This window comes from Antechinus flavipes, chromosome 4 (assembly GCF_016432865.1).
Source record: "Antechinus flavipes isolate AdamAnt ecotype Samford, QLD, Australia chromosome 4, AdamAnt_v2, whole genome shotgun sequence".
In the NCBI taxonomy this organism is placed as follows: Eukaryota; Metazoa; Chordata; class Mammalia; order Dasyuromorphia; family Dasyuridae; genus Antechinus; species Antechinus flavipes.
This window is the reverse complement of record NC_067401.1, coordinates 480,788,075-480,805,651: the sequence shown is the minus strand read 5'-3', so window position 1 is coordinate 480,805,651 and position 17,577 is coordinate 480,788,075. Positions and strand designations below refer to the sequence as shown.

Below are 17,577 nucleotides of genomic sequence, written 5' to 3'. Positions count from 1 at the left end.
ATCTGCCCTCCCAGATTGGAGCCGATGTGTCATTAGTCTTGGGTTTCTTCAGTCACTGACTCCAAAAGGGAGGAGGTAATTTCCCGGAGGGATCCCATCCCTCCCACCCCACAGCCAGGGCCTTTGTGAGGGTATGTCCGGAACGGAACCTTCTGAAAGTGGGGGGTTCTAGATCTGCTGGAGGCTGTGGGCGCAGGCAAGTGAAGCCCAGCCTTTGCTCCAGGCTGGCAAACTCCCAAACTTGTCATCCATCTCCTCTTCCTGTCCTGGTGGTCTGTAGTACTCTCTGGTTAAAAACCCGCCCTGTTCTTCATCTCCTGCCAAATGCTTTCCACCTTTCCTTCTCAGCTATGCTCATGTGGGCGTTTTTATATGCAGAGTTATGAAGCCCTGGTTTTCTTCCTGGCTGAGGTGGTCAGTTTTTCCTGATTTTTTTTTTTTTCACATTTCGGATCAATGAATGTCCCATCCCTAACCCTGAATTCCTGCTCTCAATACTCGTCTGTATTTATGGGGGAGGAGGCTCTGTGATCTCCCTTTCTCTTCCCCCCTCCCTGCCAAGAGATGATTTCCTGCCTGCCTTCCTTCCTCCGTCCCTTCCTCCTTCCTTCCTCCCCTCCTTCCTTCCTGTCTTCCTCCCCTCCTTCCTTGCTCCCCTCCCTTCCTTCCTCCCCTCCCTCCCGTCCTCCTCTCCTTCGTCCTTCCCCTCTTTCTCCTCTCCTTCCTCCCCTCCCTCCCTCTCTCCCTCCCTTCATTCCTCCCCTCCTCCCCTCCCTTCCTTCCTTCCTCCCCTCCCTCCCTTCCTTCCTTCTTCCTTCCTCCTTCCTTCCTTCCTTCCTTCCTCCCCTCCCTTCCTTTCTTCCTCCCCTCCCTCCCTCCCTTCCTCCTTCCTTCCTTCCTTCCTTCCTTCCTTCCTTCCTTCCTTCCTTCCTTCCTTCCTTCCTTCCTTCCTTCCTTCCTTCCTTCCTTCCTTCCTTCCTTCCTTCCTTCCTCCCCTCCCTCCCTCCCTTTCTTCCTTCCTCCCCTCCCTCCCTTTCTTCCTTCCTTCCTTCCCCCCCTCCCTCCCTTCTCTTCCTTCCCTTCCTTCCTTCCTTCCTCACTCTCCAGTGGGACTCCCTTAGGTACGACTCATCTCCAGGATCTTCATTAACCCCATTCCACAGCTACTCAGGCCACTTGTATTTCTTCCGTCACAAGAGATGGACAAAAAGTTCCGAAGTTCCCATGAACCACTGCTTGAAACACCCGGCGCTGGGGCGCGCGCCTGTTGGGCTCTTCATCCGGGACAGGCCCATAGCTGCAGGTCTCCCCTGGCCCCTCCTCCCCGTATGCTCCGCCGCTCAGTGATCCCGTTACCCCCATGATGCTAAAACCTCTTAATCCAGCCTCGACTTGCTGCTGACCTCGATGACAGGCAGCTGGGACGATGGATGCTAGATGCAGGTGGCCATCACTTCCCCTCTGCCTTGCTTCCTCGGCTGTGAAATGGGCTAATACTATCTACCTCAGCCCGCCCGCACAGAGTGGGAACTTTGGCCTTTTCCTTCCCTCTCATCTCCAGCTACCTCGTGGGTGTCTCACGCTGGGGTGTCAGCTCGCAAACTGAGCATGCCCAAAGCCCATCCCCGCCCCCCACGCCAAGAACTTTTCCTGGGGAGGTCCCACCTTATTCCAGACGCTTCGGTTCCCCTCATCCCAGACAGCGAACCAATCCCCAAATTTCACCTTTATTATTATTATTTTGCCTCCACCACATTTCCTATTCATGTCCCCTTCTCTCCTGCTCCGGCCCCGAGCTCCCTGCCTGACCACCCTGCTTTCGGTCACCCTGCGCCCCAAATCGTTCTCCACCCCACCGCCAAAGGGCAATCTGACCCGGCAGTCCCCTTCTCGGCGTCAGGGTCTCTCGGCCGCTTCTAGGATCAGATCCCCCCCCTTTGGGGGCGGGGGGGGGGCAGCTGCTGCCCGCCAACCTTCTAAGCGTCTCCACGCACCCTGCGCTCGCCTCGAGCCGTCACGCTGCCCAACACTTCTGGTTCTCCATTTCCCACCTCCACGCCTTTGTCCTGGGGGGAAGGCTCCTTATCCTGATGTCCGGGCTGCTCGGGCAACTCCCGCCGACTTCCCTGGCTCTCTTTTGCCTTCAATCTGAATCTGCCTCTGTGGGGACCAGCGGTTTCTCTCCAGCGGAGATTCAATAGAGCCCTGCAGCCCGGGTTCCTCTTTCAGAGCGCGGGGCGACCTGGCCCCTTTAAGGGGGCGCGGCCATATGCCTCTTGGGGCAGGGCTTTTATGTGCGCGCTGCCGTCGTGACCATGGTTACGGCGTGACTGGGACGCAGGGGGCGGGATCCTATCCCCGCGGCGCCAGCTCCTCTGACGCCCGGCTCCAGCCTGGTGAGTCAGACCCGGTGTTCACGGGACCCTGAAACAGTGAGGGAGAGACATCGTAAAGCCGAGGGACGAGGAGGCTCTCCCCAACAGTCCTGCCCCGTGACCTGTGACCTGCGGGAAGGGGCGGGGCCTCGAGATGGGGGCGGGACTTGGCGCCAGGAGGAGCTGCTCGGGCATGGGGCGGGGTGGGGGTGCGACCTGTGGTGTGGTTGGTGAACCGCCCTTACCCCTAGCCGGGGAGTGATAGTGTGGGGAGGTGAGGTAAAATGTGGGGGCGGAGTTTCATGTGGGGCGGAGTCACGGACAAGTGAGGGAGCCAGTTCCTATCCCCTCAGGCCCCGCCCTGCAGAGGAGCCACCTGCCCGAAAGGGCGGGGCAGGGGGCGGGGCCCCATCATGCCCCTGGTCCCCCGGTCCCTGTGGGGGCTGGTGGAGCAGCACGTGCAGCCCCCTGAGCGGGCAGAGGTGAAGAGGATCCTAGGTGAAGCCGCAGTGGACCTGAGCCTGGAGTTGCGGTCAGAGGTGAGGGTGGGTGTGGGCAGGGAGGGGCGGGGTTTTCTGGCCTTCACAGCTCCGCCCCCAGCACTGCTCCTTCCCTCCGTACCTGGCAGGTGGAAATCCTGGAGGCCCTCCTGGAGGAGGAGTGCCAGGCGGCCTGTGGTGCTGGCCCCTCCTCCCACTCTGCCCCCTTCTCATTCCTGACACCACCCCCGCGGGTACGGGACTTGGTGCGGAGAGAACTGAGGCTGTTGTTGAACGGGCTTCAACACAAGGCGGAGCTGGAGGGCAGGTAGGACTGGACCCTGGTGCCCACGCTGGGGTCGCCCTGCTGCCCCGCCCGGGGCCCAGGGGTCAGGCCCGGCCGGCCGCAGGGAGCGCTCCTAAAGCCTCCTCCCCACGCGACCCCGGGACTTCCCCGAGGGTGAGCCCCTCCCCCCTGCTCCCGAGCTCCCCGGGAGTTAGCCCCGAGGTGCGCCCCTGCAGGGACACGGCCAAGGCGTGGGTTCACTACAGCCCCAGAGTACTTCGCTTTGCCCTTGGAGATCCCAGGAACGGTCTGGAGGAGGAGCTGGAGGCCAGGCTGCCGGGAACCGGGGCGCTCAGGTAAGGTCGGCGCTCCCCTGGGCCTCCCTTGAGAAAGTGCCTGGGGGGCTAATTGTATTTGATGGGGGGGGATGGACGGGTGGAGGGAGGGGTGGGTGGGTAAATGGGTCGGTGGGTAAGTGGGGGCTAAGTGGGGGGGGGAGTGGGCGGGTGGGTGAGTGGGCGGGCGGCGGACGGGCAGCGGCGGGCCTCTCTGAGTTCGGAAGTCTCTCTCTTGACTGAGAAGCAGCAGCCAGGACCTCAGTGCAATCAAGGATTGCCTCAACGTGGCCAACATTGACCAGGTCATCCAGCATCTCCGGTAAGGGCCTAAGGACCCAGTAGGGGAGACCCCAGGGAGGAGGATCTCTGATCCAGGGAAAGTCAAGAAAGGGTAAGGTCAAGGTCAGTCCGCTTAGACCGGAGCAGCCAGTGAAGATTTTCAGGGAAATGATGTGAGGGGGAAACCAGGTGAGCAAAAGCCTGGGAGAGCCTAGGAAGACAGGTGCTCTGGACCAGGGGGGGAGAGGGCTCCGCAGGCCGGGCTGCCCGATGACTTCTGATCCCAGCGTCAGGAGAAAGCCGCGAGGGTTATGATTGAGCAGGGAAACGAGTGGTCAGAGCTGGACTTTAGGAAATGTCTGGCAGCTGAGTGAGGGGGGCTTGGGAAGGTAAGGCCGCGAGGTCCGGGAGGAGCTGCTGGGGACGTGAAGGGGTCGTGGGGGTGAAGAGGACGGGGGAGAGGCGGCCAGAGGTAGAAAGGGGGAGGCCGCGTGATTGCCGCGGGTCTGGGATGAGGGAGGAACCGGGGATGGCTCTGAGGCTCGTAGCCCAGGAGATGTGGGACCGGGCAGAGGGGGCAGTCAGTGGGCCGTGAGAACGGGCATGGATGTGAGCACTGGTGGTGGTGGTGGGGAGTCTGGTGGACACGGAGGCGCCGAAGCTGCCAGAGAGGTCGGGGTTGGAAGCAGAGACCTGATCCTGGGAGCGGAGGACAGAGGCTGGGGGGCCGGTCCTGACCCCGACTCCTCTGGCCATTCTCCAGGACCCTCCTGAAGGAGGAGTGCTGTGCTCTGGAGAGAAAGATCAAAGCCCTGCAGGTGAGCCTGTCCCCCTCCGCAGCTCAGGGTCTCCCTCCCTGCCCCCGGATTTAGCCTCAGAGGGCCTTGCCACCTGTATCCCCAGGCTCGCCATCATCTCGGGCTTGGCATTCTCTGCCCCTCTCCCCTATGGAACTGGGAGAGTCGGCGGGCACCCCGTGGTGAGCTGTGCTGGGCTCCCCATGCCGTGGGCCCCCCTGTGCCGGGGGCCCCCGTGGCGAGCCGTGCTGCTGGGCTTTCTGTGTGATCAGGTTTTTGCCTGACTCTGTTGGGCCTGGACACGCCACTTCCCCTCCCTTCCAAAGGAAGCTCTGGGCCCCCCTCCGAAGGCTAGGGTGGGCCAGCCGGAGCGGGTGGGGGGCCCTGAGCGCTCACTTTGTGGGTCACTGTAGCGCTGCCTGGAGAATGTGCACAACTCAGTGGCAGAATCCTCTCTGATGCTGGAGCCCACCCTGGCAGGTGGGGTCTGGGGCCCCTTTTCTCCTGTGGTTTGTGGATGTGGGGGGAACAAAGGGGGCCCTGGCCCACCACCACAGAGCCAGCCTAGATGCTCTTCTTCCCAGAACTCAAAGAGCAAAAGAAAGCCATGGAACAGGAGCTCCAGGGGCCCCCAACACCCGTGGGCCCTTGTCACAGCTGGCAAGGGAGCAAGAGCCAAGATGCTGGCTGGCAAAAGCTGGGCAGGTACAGGCCTGTGCTGGGCCTTTGGAGAGGGCGGCCGGGCAGGGGCTGGGGCCGCAGCTGACCTCTTGTCTTGCAGGCAGAGGATGCTCTTGGGCAGGAGCCAGGACCTGCCCTTTTCCGGGCAGCAGCCCCAGGAGTCCCGGAGTTGTGGCCTGCTGCCAGCCCTTTCCCCCGCTGCCCGTTCCCCTAAGCCTCCCTGGCCACGGGCCTCAGGCACCTACTACTACCAGAGCCGCTGGGGCCGCCGCCTTCAGGCCCGTTCCCACGAAGGGCCACTGACCAGCGGGGGGCCTCATGCAGGGACCCCGTCCTGATGGCCGCGGCCTGGGAGCCGGGAGCCTTGCCGGGGAATAAAGGCTCAAGCGAGACATGTGTAGGTCCGTGTCTGTGTCTGTCCTCGCTGCCCCAGTCTGCTCCCGACCTCCTGCCGGGCCGGGGCTCTGAGCCGGTAGCTGGCTGTGGAGTGGACCCAGAGACCCCTGCCCGCTGCCCGCTGCCCATGGGAAAAACCACAGCAGCCCAAAGTCAGGAATAAAAATTTCATTAAACCCTAGCAGTGCACCGGCCAGGCTGGGCCGGGGCTGAGCCCCACCCTTGTGGCCAAAGGGAATTAGAGGAGACACACATCAGGGGGACCGAGGACAGGGCCAGTGTGCAGGCCAAGGAAGACAGGCGGGCTGGGCGGGCACTGGGGCTTGCCCTCCAGCCCCGGGCAGGCCCGTTTGGCACCATCACTTGACACTTTCCTGGGCACCCCTGGGGCGGAGCCTTCCACAGCCCACACTCCAAGGGGCTCGGGACCAGGGCGGAGGGTAGAAGGGCAGGGAAAGGAGCATTCCCAGAGGCCCATGGGATGGTGGGACGAGCCTGGAAGACAAACTGGGCCTGGGGAGGCAACCACAAATACACACAATTTGGACACAAGAAAGGAGCCCACAGATATTGCCCCCCCACCCCACACAGGGGCGCTAATGCTAAATAAAGGGCAGTGGCCGGAGGCACGGGTAACACTGCTGGACTCCTACGGCCTGGAGGTGGGCCGGCAGGGCCAGGGCGAGGCAGTCCCCCAGGCTTCTTCCCTCCATCTCCCCCTAAACTCGGCAGGTAGAGTCGGAACAGCGTGGAGTATCACATTACATCTTAAGGGACGGAGTTTGGCATCCTTGGGAAGGGTGTGCCAGCCTGGCACCATCTGAGACCAGGGTGGCAGCCGGCTGCATGCTGGGCACAGGAAGATGGCCCCCCTCCTGGCTCTCAGAGCCTAGGTTGGGCACCTGCCCTTTCTGGGGAGGGTCGAGAGCAGCAGACTGCAGGAAGGGGGCTGGTCCCGCAGGGCCGGACAGGCCTCTGGTTTGAAGTTTTGCCCTTCCCTGGTACTGAAGGGCAAGGTGGCCCTCTCCAGGTCTTGTTGTGGTTTCCAGGTGGCACTCAATGGCCTCCGAGCTCCTCCCCAACTTTCCTAGGCCAAGAGCTGGCCGAAAGCCCCGGGTACCGGGTGACAGGGAGCTCGGGCTCTCCTGTCCCCCCAACAGCAGCAAAAGGACGCCCACTATCCCGCCTCCTCAGGCTGTACCCCTCCTTCCTCACTGCCACCCTCCCCCAGCCATCCTCAGCTAGGCCCCACATCCCGCCGTGTGGTCAGATCTGGGGTGGAGGGAGAGAGTGGCCCCTGACCTCTGCCCCCTCCTGGTCCTGGCACATAAAAGGGACTTGTAAACACTGGGGGAAGGGGCAGGGGGAGACACAGGATGAGAGACTCAAAGGGCACAGGGGTTAGCGGTGGTGGTGGCGGCAGCGGGCGAGAGGCTCGCTGCCTCCTGCGTGGGGCAGTCTCTGGAGGGTGGGGAGGGAAGGGTTTGGATGGGGTCAGTCTCCTGCAGCAGTGCTTATATCCGGGAGTCCTGGGGGTGGGCGGAGCCGTTGCTGCCTCGGAGCAAGTTGTGGGCCTTGTCTGGGTGCAGGGGCTGAACCTCCAGCCCGTCCTCGGGGGAGATGCCGGTGGCGGGGGCGTAGCGGCCCGTCCGATGCTCGGGGAGGGCGGGGCCCCAGTCCCTGCTGGGCGTCGTGGCATTTTTCAAACGCTGGAGGAGAGAGGGGGTCAGAAGAGTGTCCCTGCCCTGCCCCCGCCCCCCCCCCGCCTCCATTCCCCCCGATCCCCATCCATCCCGCTCGGCCCGGGCTCACCTGTAGAAAAGTGTCCCCATCCACGCGGCAGAGCTGGAACAGGGCGTAGAGGGGGATGCAGATGACCGAGGAGAGCGCCATGAGGAAGCCAATGGCCACTGCCCAGCCTGGGTACTGGTACTGGTTGTAGGTAATTGGGCGGTACTGGATCACCGTGAAGATGAGGATGAACTGCAGAATGGGGCGAGGAGAAAGGGGGGCATGAGGAGCTGGGCCAGGCCCAGCTTACCTGCCCTGGGGCTGCCACGGGCCCAGTCAGGCCTTCGCTTGTCCGTGGCCAGGTGGCGATGGCAGCCCAAGGGACTGGGCCCTGCCCCGGCCCTGGATGTGAATGTGTGTGTGTGTAAGTGTGTGTACGAGTGAATGTGTGTGTGTGAGTGTGTGTGTGTGTGTGCGAATGTGAATGTGTGTGTGCGTGCGAGTGTGAATGTGTGTGTGTGTGCGAGTGTGAATGTGTGTGTGCGTGCGAGTGTGAATGTGTGTGTGTAAGTGTGTGTGCGAGTGTGAATGTGTGTGTGCGTGCGAGTGTGAATGTGTGTGCGAGTGTGAATGTGTGGGTGCGTGCGAGTGAATGTATGTGTGTAAGTGTGTGTGTGAGTGTGAATGTGTGGGTGCGTGCGAGTGTGAATGTGTGTGCGTAAGTGTGTGTGTGCGAGTATGAATGTGTGGGTGTGTGCAAGTGTGAATGTGTGTGCGAGTGTGAATGTGTGGGTGCGTGCGAGTGTGAATGTATGTGTGTAAGTGTGTGTGTGTGAATGTGTGTGCGAGTATGAATGTGTGGGTGTGTGCGAATGTGAATGTGTGTGCATGTGTGTGCGAGTATGAATGTGTGGGTGTGTGCGAGTGTGAATGTGTGTATAAGTGTGTGTGCGAGTGTGAATGTGTGGGTGCGTGCGAGTGAATGTGTGTGTAAGTGTGCATGCGAGTGTGAATGTGTGTGTGCGAGTATGAATGTGTGGGTGTGTGCAAGTGTGAATGTGTGTGTGTGTAAGTGTGTGTGCGAGTGTGAATGTGTGTGCGCATGCGAGTGTGAATGTGTGTATGTGCACGCCCCGAGGGAGAGGGAGAGGCTTGGGGGTGAGTCAGAGGGGACTTCACCAATAAAATGTGGGGGGCTGCAGTGGGATGAGGAGGATCCTCTGGGGGCAGGATCCAGGATCTCCCAAGGTCGGGACTGGGGCTGGGAAGAAGCATCTCAGATGCCATGGAGCCCAACCATGAATCAGGCTGTCAAATCCTGCCTTGGCTTGAAGTTCTCCAGGAAGGGGACGCTCACTATCTCCCCCTGGGCCAGTTCTCACTGTTGTTTTTTCTTACATGGACCCAGATCTGCCTCCAGTTCCTGCCACATGGAGAATTAGGAACATTGGCCTTGTAGGCGAAGACCGGGGGGAACATGGGAAGTGCCTCAAGGGCTGCCCCGACGAAACGGGGAGACTGGTTCTGCTGGGAGAGGACTGCCTGGGGAGGTAGGAGGCTCGCCCTCCTTTGAAGGCTGCAGATCAAGCACTGACCCCGAGACCGGGGCAGCCGGAGCGGCTTCTTTTCCAGGGATGGAGCGTTCTGGGCTGCTGGGAGCCTCACAGCTCCCGTCTCTCTCAACGAAGAGGCTGCAGGATCACTTCAGAATACTGTTGCGGCTTGGGCTGGATGACGGGAGGCGCTGCGACGCTGCCTTCAGGGACAAACCCCTCCTTCGCTCCGAGGCTTCTCTTTCCAAGGTAAATGTCCCTACTTCCTTCGAGGGACGAGGACTAAAGCAAGGACTCTTGGCCTTTGGCGAGGCCGAAAGCAGCAGGCTGGTCAGCTCCTTATTCCTCTCTGAGGGAGACCTGGGGCCAGCCGAGCTTTTGGGGATGTGCTGTTCAAATGGGCTTACACTGAGGTTTTGGGCTCCTTAAACTTAGGCCTTTTCCACTCCAGTTGTCATCTGGCCACATGGCCACCTCTCCTCCAGAACCTGTGAATCTCCCTGTTACATTTTATCTCGTTATACTGGACTGATCCTTCTAGTCCATAAAGATCTCTTGGGTTCTTGACTGTTGTCCCATTATAATGGTCTCAAGTGCCGAAGAACAAGCCCACAAACTGGCTAGAATTTCGGAAGGCTGGCCCACAGGTGGAGGCGGCTCTGCCCGTGCAGCAGTTGGCAGTTTCCTCCCTCACATTTTCCATATTTTAAGGTAAAAGTAAAAAATCTCGGCAGCCAGATGCCAACCACAAGAAGGGGGCAGGGAGGGAAGAGATATTGTCCTGTGAAATGCTCTGGCAAAAAATGTTTGTGGCAGCCCTGTTTGTAGTGGCTAGAAGCTGGAAAATGAATGGATGCCCATCGATTGGAGAATGGTTGGGTAAATTGTGGTATATGAAAGTTATGGAATATTATTGTTCTGTAAGGAATGACCAGCAGGATGAATACAGAGAGGACTGGGGAGATTGACATGAACTGATGCTGAGTGAAATGAGCAGAACCAAGAGATCATTATATACCTCAACAATGATACTGTTTGAGGATCTATTCTGGTGGAAGTGGATCTCTTCAATAAAGAGAGCTAATTCAGTTTCAATTGATCAGTGATGGACAGAAGTAGCTACACTCAAAGAAAGAACACTGGGAGATGAATATAAACTGTTTGCATTTTTGTTTTTCTTCCCGAGTTATTTCTACCTTCTGAATTCAATTCTCCCTGTGCAACAAGAGAACTGTTCGGTTCTGCACACATATATTGTATCCAGCATATATTGTAACCTATTTAACATGTAAAGAACTGCTTGCCATCTGGGGGAAGGGGTGGAGGGAGGGAGGGGAAAAATCGGAACAGAAGTGAGTGCAAGGGATAATGTTGTAAAAAAATTACCCTGGCATGGGTTCTGGCAATAAAAAGATATTAAAATTAAAAAAAAAAAAAAAAAGAAATGCTCTGGCAAGACTTTTTGAGGGGGAAGCTGCCCATCTCCCAGACTGTTCTGGGCCTTAGCCAGGTAGGAGATTCTCTGAGAAACCTATGACTCCCAGAGAAGACAGGGGGTAGAAACCCATGGGAATAGCGACTTCACTACTGGGACCCAAAGTGCCAGTCAAGTGGTGGGGATAGGCCACTGTCAGGCTAGGAAGCGGGAGGAGTTACTGGGGGGAGGCCCTGCTCTGGCCAGCCCCAAGGGACTGATATTGGGACATTTGGATGTTCATCCCTTCGAAGTTCTTTCTTGTTGGCCCCTTTTCCCCATAAGAATGAGGAGGATTGATGAAAAAGAAGCCGGGGGACCTAGAAATCTGGCTTTTTCTGGCATGAACGTGCTCCATCCTGCGGTAACTGAGGGAAAGGAGGCCCTTCAGATCCCGCCCATGGGAAGCAGTGAGTCATGAAGGACTGGGGGCTGGAGCAGCATTACCCTGAGATGGAACCTAGGAAGCAGCGAGCACGGCTCACTGTGGGCAGGGCTGGCTGTGTCGGTCCTGTCTCATCTGCCCAGCCAATCGAGCACCCAGCATCAATGAACCATTTACTCCAGGCCGGGTGCTGAGATTGGTGGGAGCCATCTGGTGGTCTGCCCAGGAACTATTCCGGTCTCTCCCTGCTGGCTGACAAAGGGAGGTTCCGCCTCTGTGGGAATAAGAGCTTCAAGGTGGCTGAAAGTGAATCAAAGGGGAGAAAACTCAAGGACAGCCTAGTTCAGATGAGTCCTGCTGCCCCGAGGTCCTGCAATTCTGTGAAAAGTTCTAGGAAATACCATGAGGGGAATAAGAGGCACCAAAGCAATTGTTCCATACAGATTAAGACGATGATGACGATGATGAGGAAGAGAAGAAGCATGATAGTATATTTATAGAGCACATACTATGTGTTACGCACTGGGCTAAGCTTTTCTCAGTTATGTCATCTGAGAAGCCTGGGAGCTAAGTTCCCATTTTACAAATGAGGAAACAGGCCAGCAGAGGTTAAATGACCCACACAGGGTCAAATAGCTAGTAAATGCCCAAGGTGCAGTTTAAGCTCAGGTCTTCCTGACTCCAGGTCTGGCGCTCCACCCACCGTGCCCCCCAGCTGCCTGACTGGGCCTTGGGAAGACCATGTGAAAGGACAACATAGGCTGCAACCTGGAGAGCAGTAATGCGGTCTTTAGTTTCTGGGACAGAAATCATTAAAGAGATAGATGGTGGACATCTAGAAAGGGAAGCAGTGATCAGTCACCAAAAACCAATGGGGCTTCCTCAAGGATGCACAGATACAGCCTGACTCATCACTTCTGTTTTCTGACAGGATTACTCAATCAATAAGAACGATGCTGTAGATGGAGTTTGACTAGATTTTTAGCAAAGCCTTTGATGAAATAACTTGTCATGTGGAGATGATGTGAATTAGAGGATAATAAAATTATCTGAAGTCAAAACAAGCTAAATGTCCAGACTCAAAGAGAACTGTCAGTGGTTCTATGTTAACATGGCAGGAGGTCTCTACTGGAGGGCTCCAGGGATCTGTGCTTCTCTCTTTGCTGTTAACTATTTCTAACGGTGACTTAGATAACGGCATAGACAGAATGTTTTTCTGATGTGTGAATGACACCAAGTGGTAAGGGATAGCTAACACACCGTATAACAGAATCAGGATCCGAGAGGATTTTGACAGGCTAGAGCACTGGACCGAATCTAAGAAGATGAAATTAACTGGACATAAATGTAAAATCTTATACATGGGTACAAAAAATCAACTTCATTAGAACAGTTAATGGTTATGTAGAAGTTTTGAAAAAGATCTAGAAATTTCAGTAGAGTGCAAACTCAGATGGTTATTAACAGTATGACATGGCAGCCAAAACAGCCAATGTGATCCTGGGCTACACTGGGAAGGAGGGTCGCTTCCAGAAATAGAGAGTCGATAGTTTCTTTGCCCATTGCCTTTCTCAGACCTCATTTGCAGTGCTGCACTCTGTTCTGGGTGCTATGGTTGAAGAAGGATGTTGGTAAGTTGAGAATGTCCAAAGATCAATCAGGATGGTGAAGAATCTTGAACCCAATTCAGAAAAGGGAACACTCGGGGGACATGACCAGAAAAAACCGCTGGAATGTGGTTTAAAAAAGACTTTTCAATAATGAGAGTTGGACAGAAGTAGACCAGCACATAGTAGGTGCTTCATAAGTGTTAATTGAGTGATTCTCAAGGTGATGAGTTCATCCTACTTTGGGGTCTTTGAGCAGATAGGTCAGGTATGTTGTACAGAGATGAATGACAAGCTGATGAGATCTCTCCCAATTCTCAGATTCCACTATTGTGTGGCAGAGAGCCAATGAACAATGGGGTAGAGCGCAAAGCTGATGGTGAAAGTAATGGATATGTTGGTTCAGACAAGCTGCATTTTCAAGGTTTTCTCCAAGTTTAGTTATTTATAAACATAATTTTGTAGCTTAAATGAAATTTTTAGAAGGTTTCTCCACAAAATCTACTCTGATGCTTTATCTTGACCCCATTTCTCAGGTACTGTGCTGTTGCAGAGTGATTTATATTCTGTGAGGCCAGAAGAAGTTCAAGTTTGCCCCTAGCGACAGATAGTGTTTGCCTTCTGAGGATCAGGAGTAGTAGGTCCTCCCAGCAGACAGGCTGTGGAGCAGAGAATTTGGTTGTTCTTGCATATGCAGCACAGAATGGAGGGGTCAGGGATGAGGAGAATGATACTGATGGGATTCTGGTGCTCTCCAGGTGAGATCCTCACTCAACAATCAGGAATCTGGGCTCTTGCTAGGAGCTGTCATTCTTGCAAGAAGTCAGAAGGGAGCCAAAGTTCAGTGGCAGTCCAGCCACAGCTTCAAAGAGGTCAGAGAAGTCATTTTAGTCCTGTATCCAGAGTCAACATGGAGACATTTCTTGGGCTGCTCATTCTCCTCCCCTCCAGTGCTCACAGGAAGAAGAAGCAAGCAATGGACCAAGTGGAGAGCTGAAGACATAATAGACAAGTGCTCAAAACAGCCAGATCTGCTGCCTCAAGATAGCGTAGATGTGGATAGCCCATGCTTGCAATTCCAAGGCAGACATAAGGAGGATGATGGGAGGTGTATTGGAAGAACATAGTGTTAACAGTGTTATGGGAAAGGAAGAAAGTCAAAGGCTTACAGAGGGGTCACTCAGAAATCTCTTGCCTTTGTGTCGTGAGAGCTGTTTTCAGGAGGAGAATCAGAAAGTCTTGGATATGAAGAGAACCAGAAAATACCTCAGAGACTGAAACTGACACAATGGGGACATTAGGATAGTCCCAGGAGTGGAAAGAGCACTGATCCTGGAATAAAGAGAACCTGAAACTCCATCTCTAAGGCTCATTGTGTGACCGTAGGAGAGTCACTTAAACTTATTGGGCCTTGGTTTACTCCTCTGTAAAATGAGGCCTCTGACATTCTTTTCAGCTCTAGAGCTACCATATCTAGCATCCCTATTCAGACAAACTACTGAAAGGGGAAATGAGAAAAAAAAAGGAAATAGAAATTTGGATTATGTGACTTTCTGCGTAAGTGTAACCAGTGAAAAGGAATCACCACAATAAAAATCACCATAGAAAAGTAGTCCAGAATTTGTCTCAACCAGCAAAGCTTAATCGACTCCGCAAGAGACAGAAGAAAAGAGCTTTAGATTACTGACCCATTTGTAGAAAGTTATGGAGAAGGTTGAGGCAAGATCCTCACTAGCACTGCTCCATAAAGAGCAAAGAGCAGTTGTAAAGGCAGCAGATTTCTAGAATTGGCATGAGGTCAGCCTAAGTCTACATACAGGGAAAACTGGAAGGTGGATAGCAGAAGAAAACTGTCATCCATCTGCCAGCATTTTGAGAGGGTTCTATTTTCAGTTCCACCTAAGAAACATTCCTTAAACCCCTGAGTAACAAGACAAAACCAAAATAGCTCCTGCCCTCAAGGAGCTTATGATCGGCTGATCTTATGTTCTGCTAAGAACAATATGCACACAAATAAAGAAAATGCAAGGTAACTGGAGGAGGGAGAGAACCCTGCTCACTGAGGTAAAGCCAGTGACAAGGAAAGGCTGCATAGAGAAGGCCTCGATTTTGAAGGAAGACAAAGATATTCCGAATCTGAGGAATGGCCGGTGCAGATGTACAAGGTGGGGATATAAAATGCCAAACAAAGGCAGGCTGGAGTGCAGAGTTCATAAAAGTGAATAGTCCAAAAACAGACTGGAAAGATTGCTTGGAATCAGATTTGGGAGGATCTTAAAAGCCAGGGACGTGAGGTTGTAATTGAACTTGTAAGTTATTAGGAATCTTTGAAGAGTCTTAAGTAAAGAAGAGGTCTTAGAATGATTCTGTGATCAGCTATATGGGAGACAGACTGGCAGCAAGGAGGCTCATTAGAAAGCTGGCAGTGACTCAGGCTATTATATTTGTTCAGTCAATGGATAACAACAATCTGAGCTAGCAGGATGGCCATATGCGGGCAATGAAGGGGCAGATTCAGGAGCTATTTAGAGATGGACTTGACAACTTTCAGATATGAGGATGAGGGAGAGGGAGAGGATAATAATAATTACCAAACTGAGTTACTAGGAAGATGGTGGCACCTTTGTTATAAATAGGGAGGCTGAGAGGAGAGAGGAGTCCAGAAAATGAAGGGAGGAGAGTCTGTGATTCTGGGAAGATTATATACTCTGTTCTAGATGTTAAATTTGAAATATCAGTGATGATGATAATAATACCTATCATTAAAGAGAGCTAATTCAGTTTCAATTGATCAAAGATGGGCAGAAGCAGCTACACCCAAAGAAAGAACACTGGGAGATGAATATAAACTGCTTGCATTTTTGTTTTTCTTCCTGGATTATTTCTACCTTCTGAATTCAATTCTCCCTGTGCAACAAGAGAACTGTTCGGTACTGCACACATATATTGTATCCAGGATATACTGTAACCTGTTCAACATGTAAAGGACTGCTTGCCATCTGGGGGAGGGGGTGGAGGGAGGGAGGGGAAAAATCGGAACAGAAGTGAATGCAAGGGATAATGCTATAAAAATTATCCTGGTATGGATTCTGTCAATAAAAAGTTATTAAAAAAATAAAAAAATAATACCTATCATTTATCTAGCTCTTTGGGCAGCTAGGTGGTACAGTGAATAGAATACCAAGCCTGGAGTCAGGAAGACTCATCATTCTGAATGCAAATCTAGCTTCAGAAATCTACTAGCTGTGTGATCCTGGGCAAGTCATTTAACCCTGTTTGGCTCAATTTTTCATCTGTAAAATGAGCTGGAGAAGAAAATGGCAAAATATTTTAATATCTCTGCTAAGACAACCTCAAATGGAGTACAACATGACTGAAAATGACTGAATAACAAGAACTTGAACCTCTTTAAGGTTTACAAGATTTCTTTTAGAACTCTATCATTTTATCCTCACAATAATCTTGTGAGGCAAGTATCATTGTTATGCTCAATTTATAGATGAAGAAACTGAGGTTGGCAGAGCTGAAGTGATGGGCTCAGGGTCACATAGCTAGTGAGTATCTTGGGCAGAATTTGAACTCAGGTCTTCCTGTCTCCAGGTCCAGTCCTTTATCCATTGTGTCCCCAGCTACCAATAAGACATCTAAGAGGAGTTGTCCCCTATGCCCCCAGCTGCCAGTAAAGCATTTAAGAGGAGCTGTCCATAGTACTCTCAGCTGCTTATAAGGCATCTAAGAGGAGCTGTCCAACAAACTGTTGACAATTAAAGCCTGAGTTTGGGCAATCAATTGGAGCTGGATCACTTATGCAGAGGTAATACTGCATCCATACAGCTAATAAGGCCTGTATAAAAGGCAGAATCCCAAGAGCCAAACCCAGACTAACAGGCTGAAGTTAGACAGTGATTCAGCAAAGAGAATGAGAAGCAGTGGACAGACAAGTAGGAGACTCGAGAGAGGGAACTAAAGCAAGGACAAGGTGGATGATCTACTCATCAATGTGAGTTCCACATATTTAGACTCGGATGCCTTTGACGTCCTCTCTGAGGAAGTGGAACGACCTTAAGAAGCAACTCAGATAAAATTCCTTCTGGAAGTGACTCCGTTTTTAAAACACTGACCAACTGGTTTTCAGGATCTCTGAAAGAACAGTGCCGAGCACACACACAGATGGGATGGGCCCCTCAAACTGCCACTGGAAGTAGAGCAGCAGCTACCTAAGACAAGTGTCAACTACCCAATAAACAGACAGAAGAGACCCCATGCAAGAGACTATACACTAAAACAGCACATGAAAAATGGTACATCAGAGACAGCAGGCTAGAGACCCCTAGAAGACACCAACCTGGAGAGCTCCTAGGAGCCACGAGACAACACAATAGATACGCACCACAGCTGCGACATGAGAGATACCACACGAGACACCATACCACAGACATTGCCCAAGAGACAGACGAGAGAAGCCACGTGAAAGAAAGACACTGTGTCCGGTGGCTAGATGGCGGTCTGTAGACTCAGGAAGATCTTATTTACCTTCCAGGATTGTTGTGGAGATTAAATGGGATAATATTTGTAAAGCCCTTTGCAAACCTTAAAGTGCTATGTAAATGTTAACTATTAATATCATCATTATTTGTTAAGTAGTATGAGACACTAAACCAGAGGTGATACCCAAGCTACCCTTCAATAGACACCCCAGAGCCCACTCCAGAGATACCACACAAAAAGTCAGCCTGCCAGAGATGTCACAGGAGATAGGCTGAATAAGCAACGCCACACCAAATGTCATAGGAGACAAGGCCCAAGGGATACCACAACACAGTCTCCATCTGAGAGGATCCCTTGGAGCAACAGACTGAGAGGTAATTGTTCCGTGGTTCTAGATTAGTGCAATAAAAGCTAGAAGCTATGACTCCCATGCCATTATAGTGATAACTGATCTAAGTTTCACAGGCCTGGAGAAAAGACAAAGGTCCTAATTTTTAAGAACAAGGATCAACATAGAGTAATGAACTGGGTTTCGGTTCTTAGCTAAGTTCTAGAGTATATTATCCAATGGATAGTTAATGAGCATTTAGAAAGGGAAAGAGTGAATGCAAGGAGCCAGCCTGGCTTTATCAAAAACAGGTTCTGATAGACTCAAATCTTTGCCTTTTTATTTTTTTGTTTTGACAGGGTCACTAAGGTGGCACATTA

General features: G+C 53.1%; 2 protein-coding genes across 7 annotated transcripts in view; one reads left to right on the top strand and one right to left on the bottom strand.

The window, feature by feature from the left end:
- Positions 1–1,162: 1,162 nt before the first annotated feature.
- Positions 1,163–5,627, top strand: CCDC24 (coiled-coil domain containing 24). 5 transcript variants are annotated; one of them, XM_051999907.1, is made up of 9 exons: positions 1,163–2,396; positions 2,729–2,914; positions 3,004–3,182; positions 3,407–3,496; positions 3,720–3,797; positions 4,521–4,575; positions 4,968–5,034; positions 5,139–5,259; positions 5,336–5,627. In XM_051999907.1, exons 2-9 carry the CDS (start codon positions 2,789–2,791, stop codon positions 5,571–5,573), a joined length of 954 nt encoding a protein of 317 aa, XP_051855867.1. In that variant the 5' UTR covers positions 1,163–2,396; positions 2,729–2,788; the 3' UTR covers positions 5,574–5,627. The 5 variants fall into 5 exon arrangements, with proteins under 5 accessions (XP_051855867.1, XP_051855868.1, XP_051855866.1 ...); XM_051999906.1 differs by having other exon boundaries at positions 1,169–2,396; positions 3,377–3,496; positions 3,726–3,797; XM_051999904.1 differs by having other exon boundaries at positions 1,169–2,396; positions 3,377–3,496.
- Positions 5,628–5,784: 157 nt separating this feature from the next.
- The window catches only part of SLC6A9 (solute carrier family 6 member 9), a 54,405-nt gene continuing 42,612 nt past the window's right edge, over positions 5,785–17,577 (bottom strand). For both annotated transcript variants that reach the window (XM_051999901.1, XM_051999902.1), the window contains exons 13-14: positions 7,444–7,614; positions 5,785–7,340 (exon numbers count right to left, since the gene is read on the bottom strand). In XM_051999901.1, the coding sequence (XP_051855861.1) occupies positions 7,146–7,340; positions 7,444–7,614 (366 nt within the window). In that variant the 3' untranslated portion in view covers positions 5,785–7,145. The remainder of the gene's footprint in view (positions 7,341–7,443; positions 7,615–17,577) is intronic.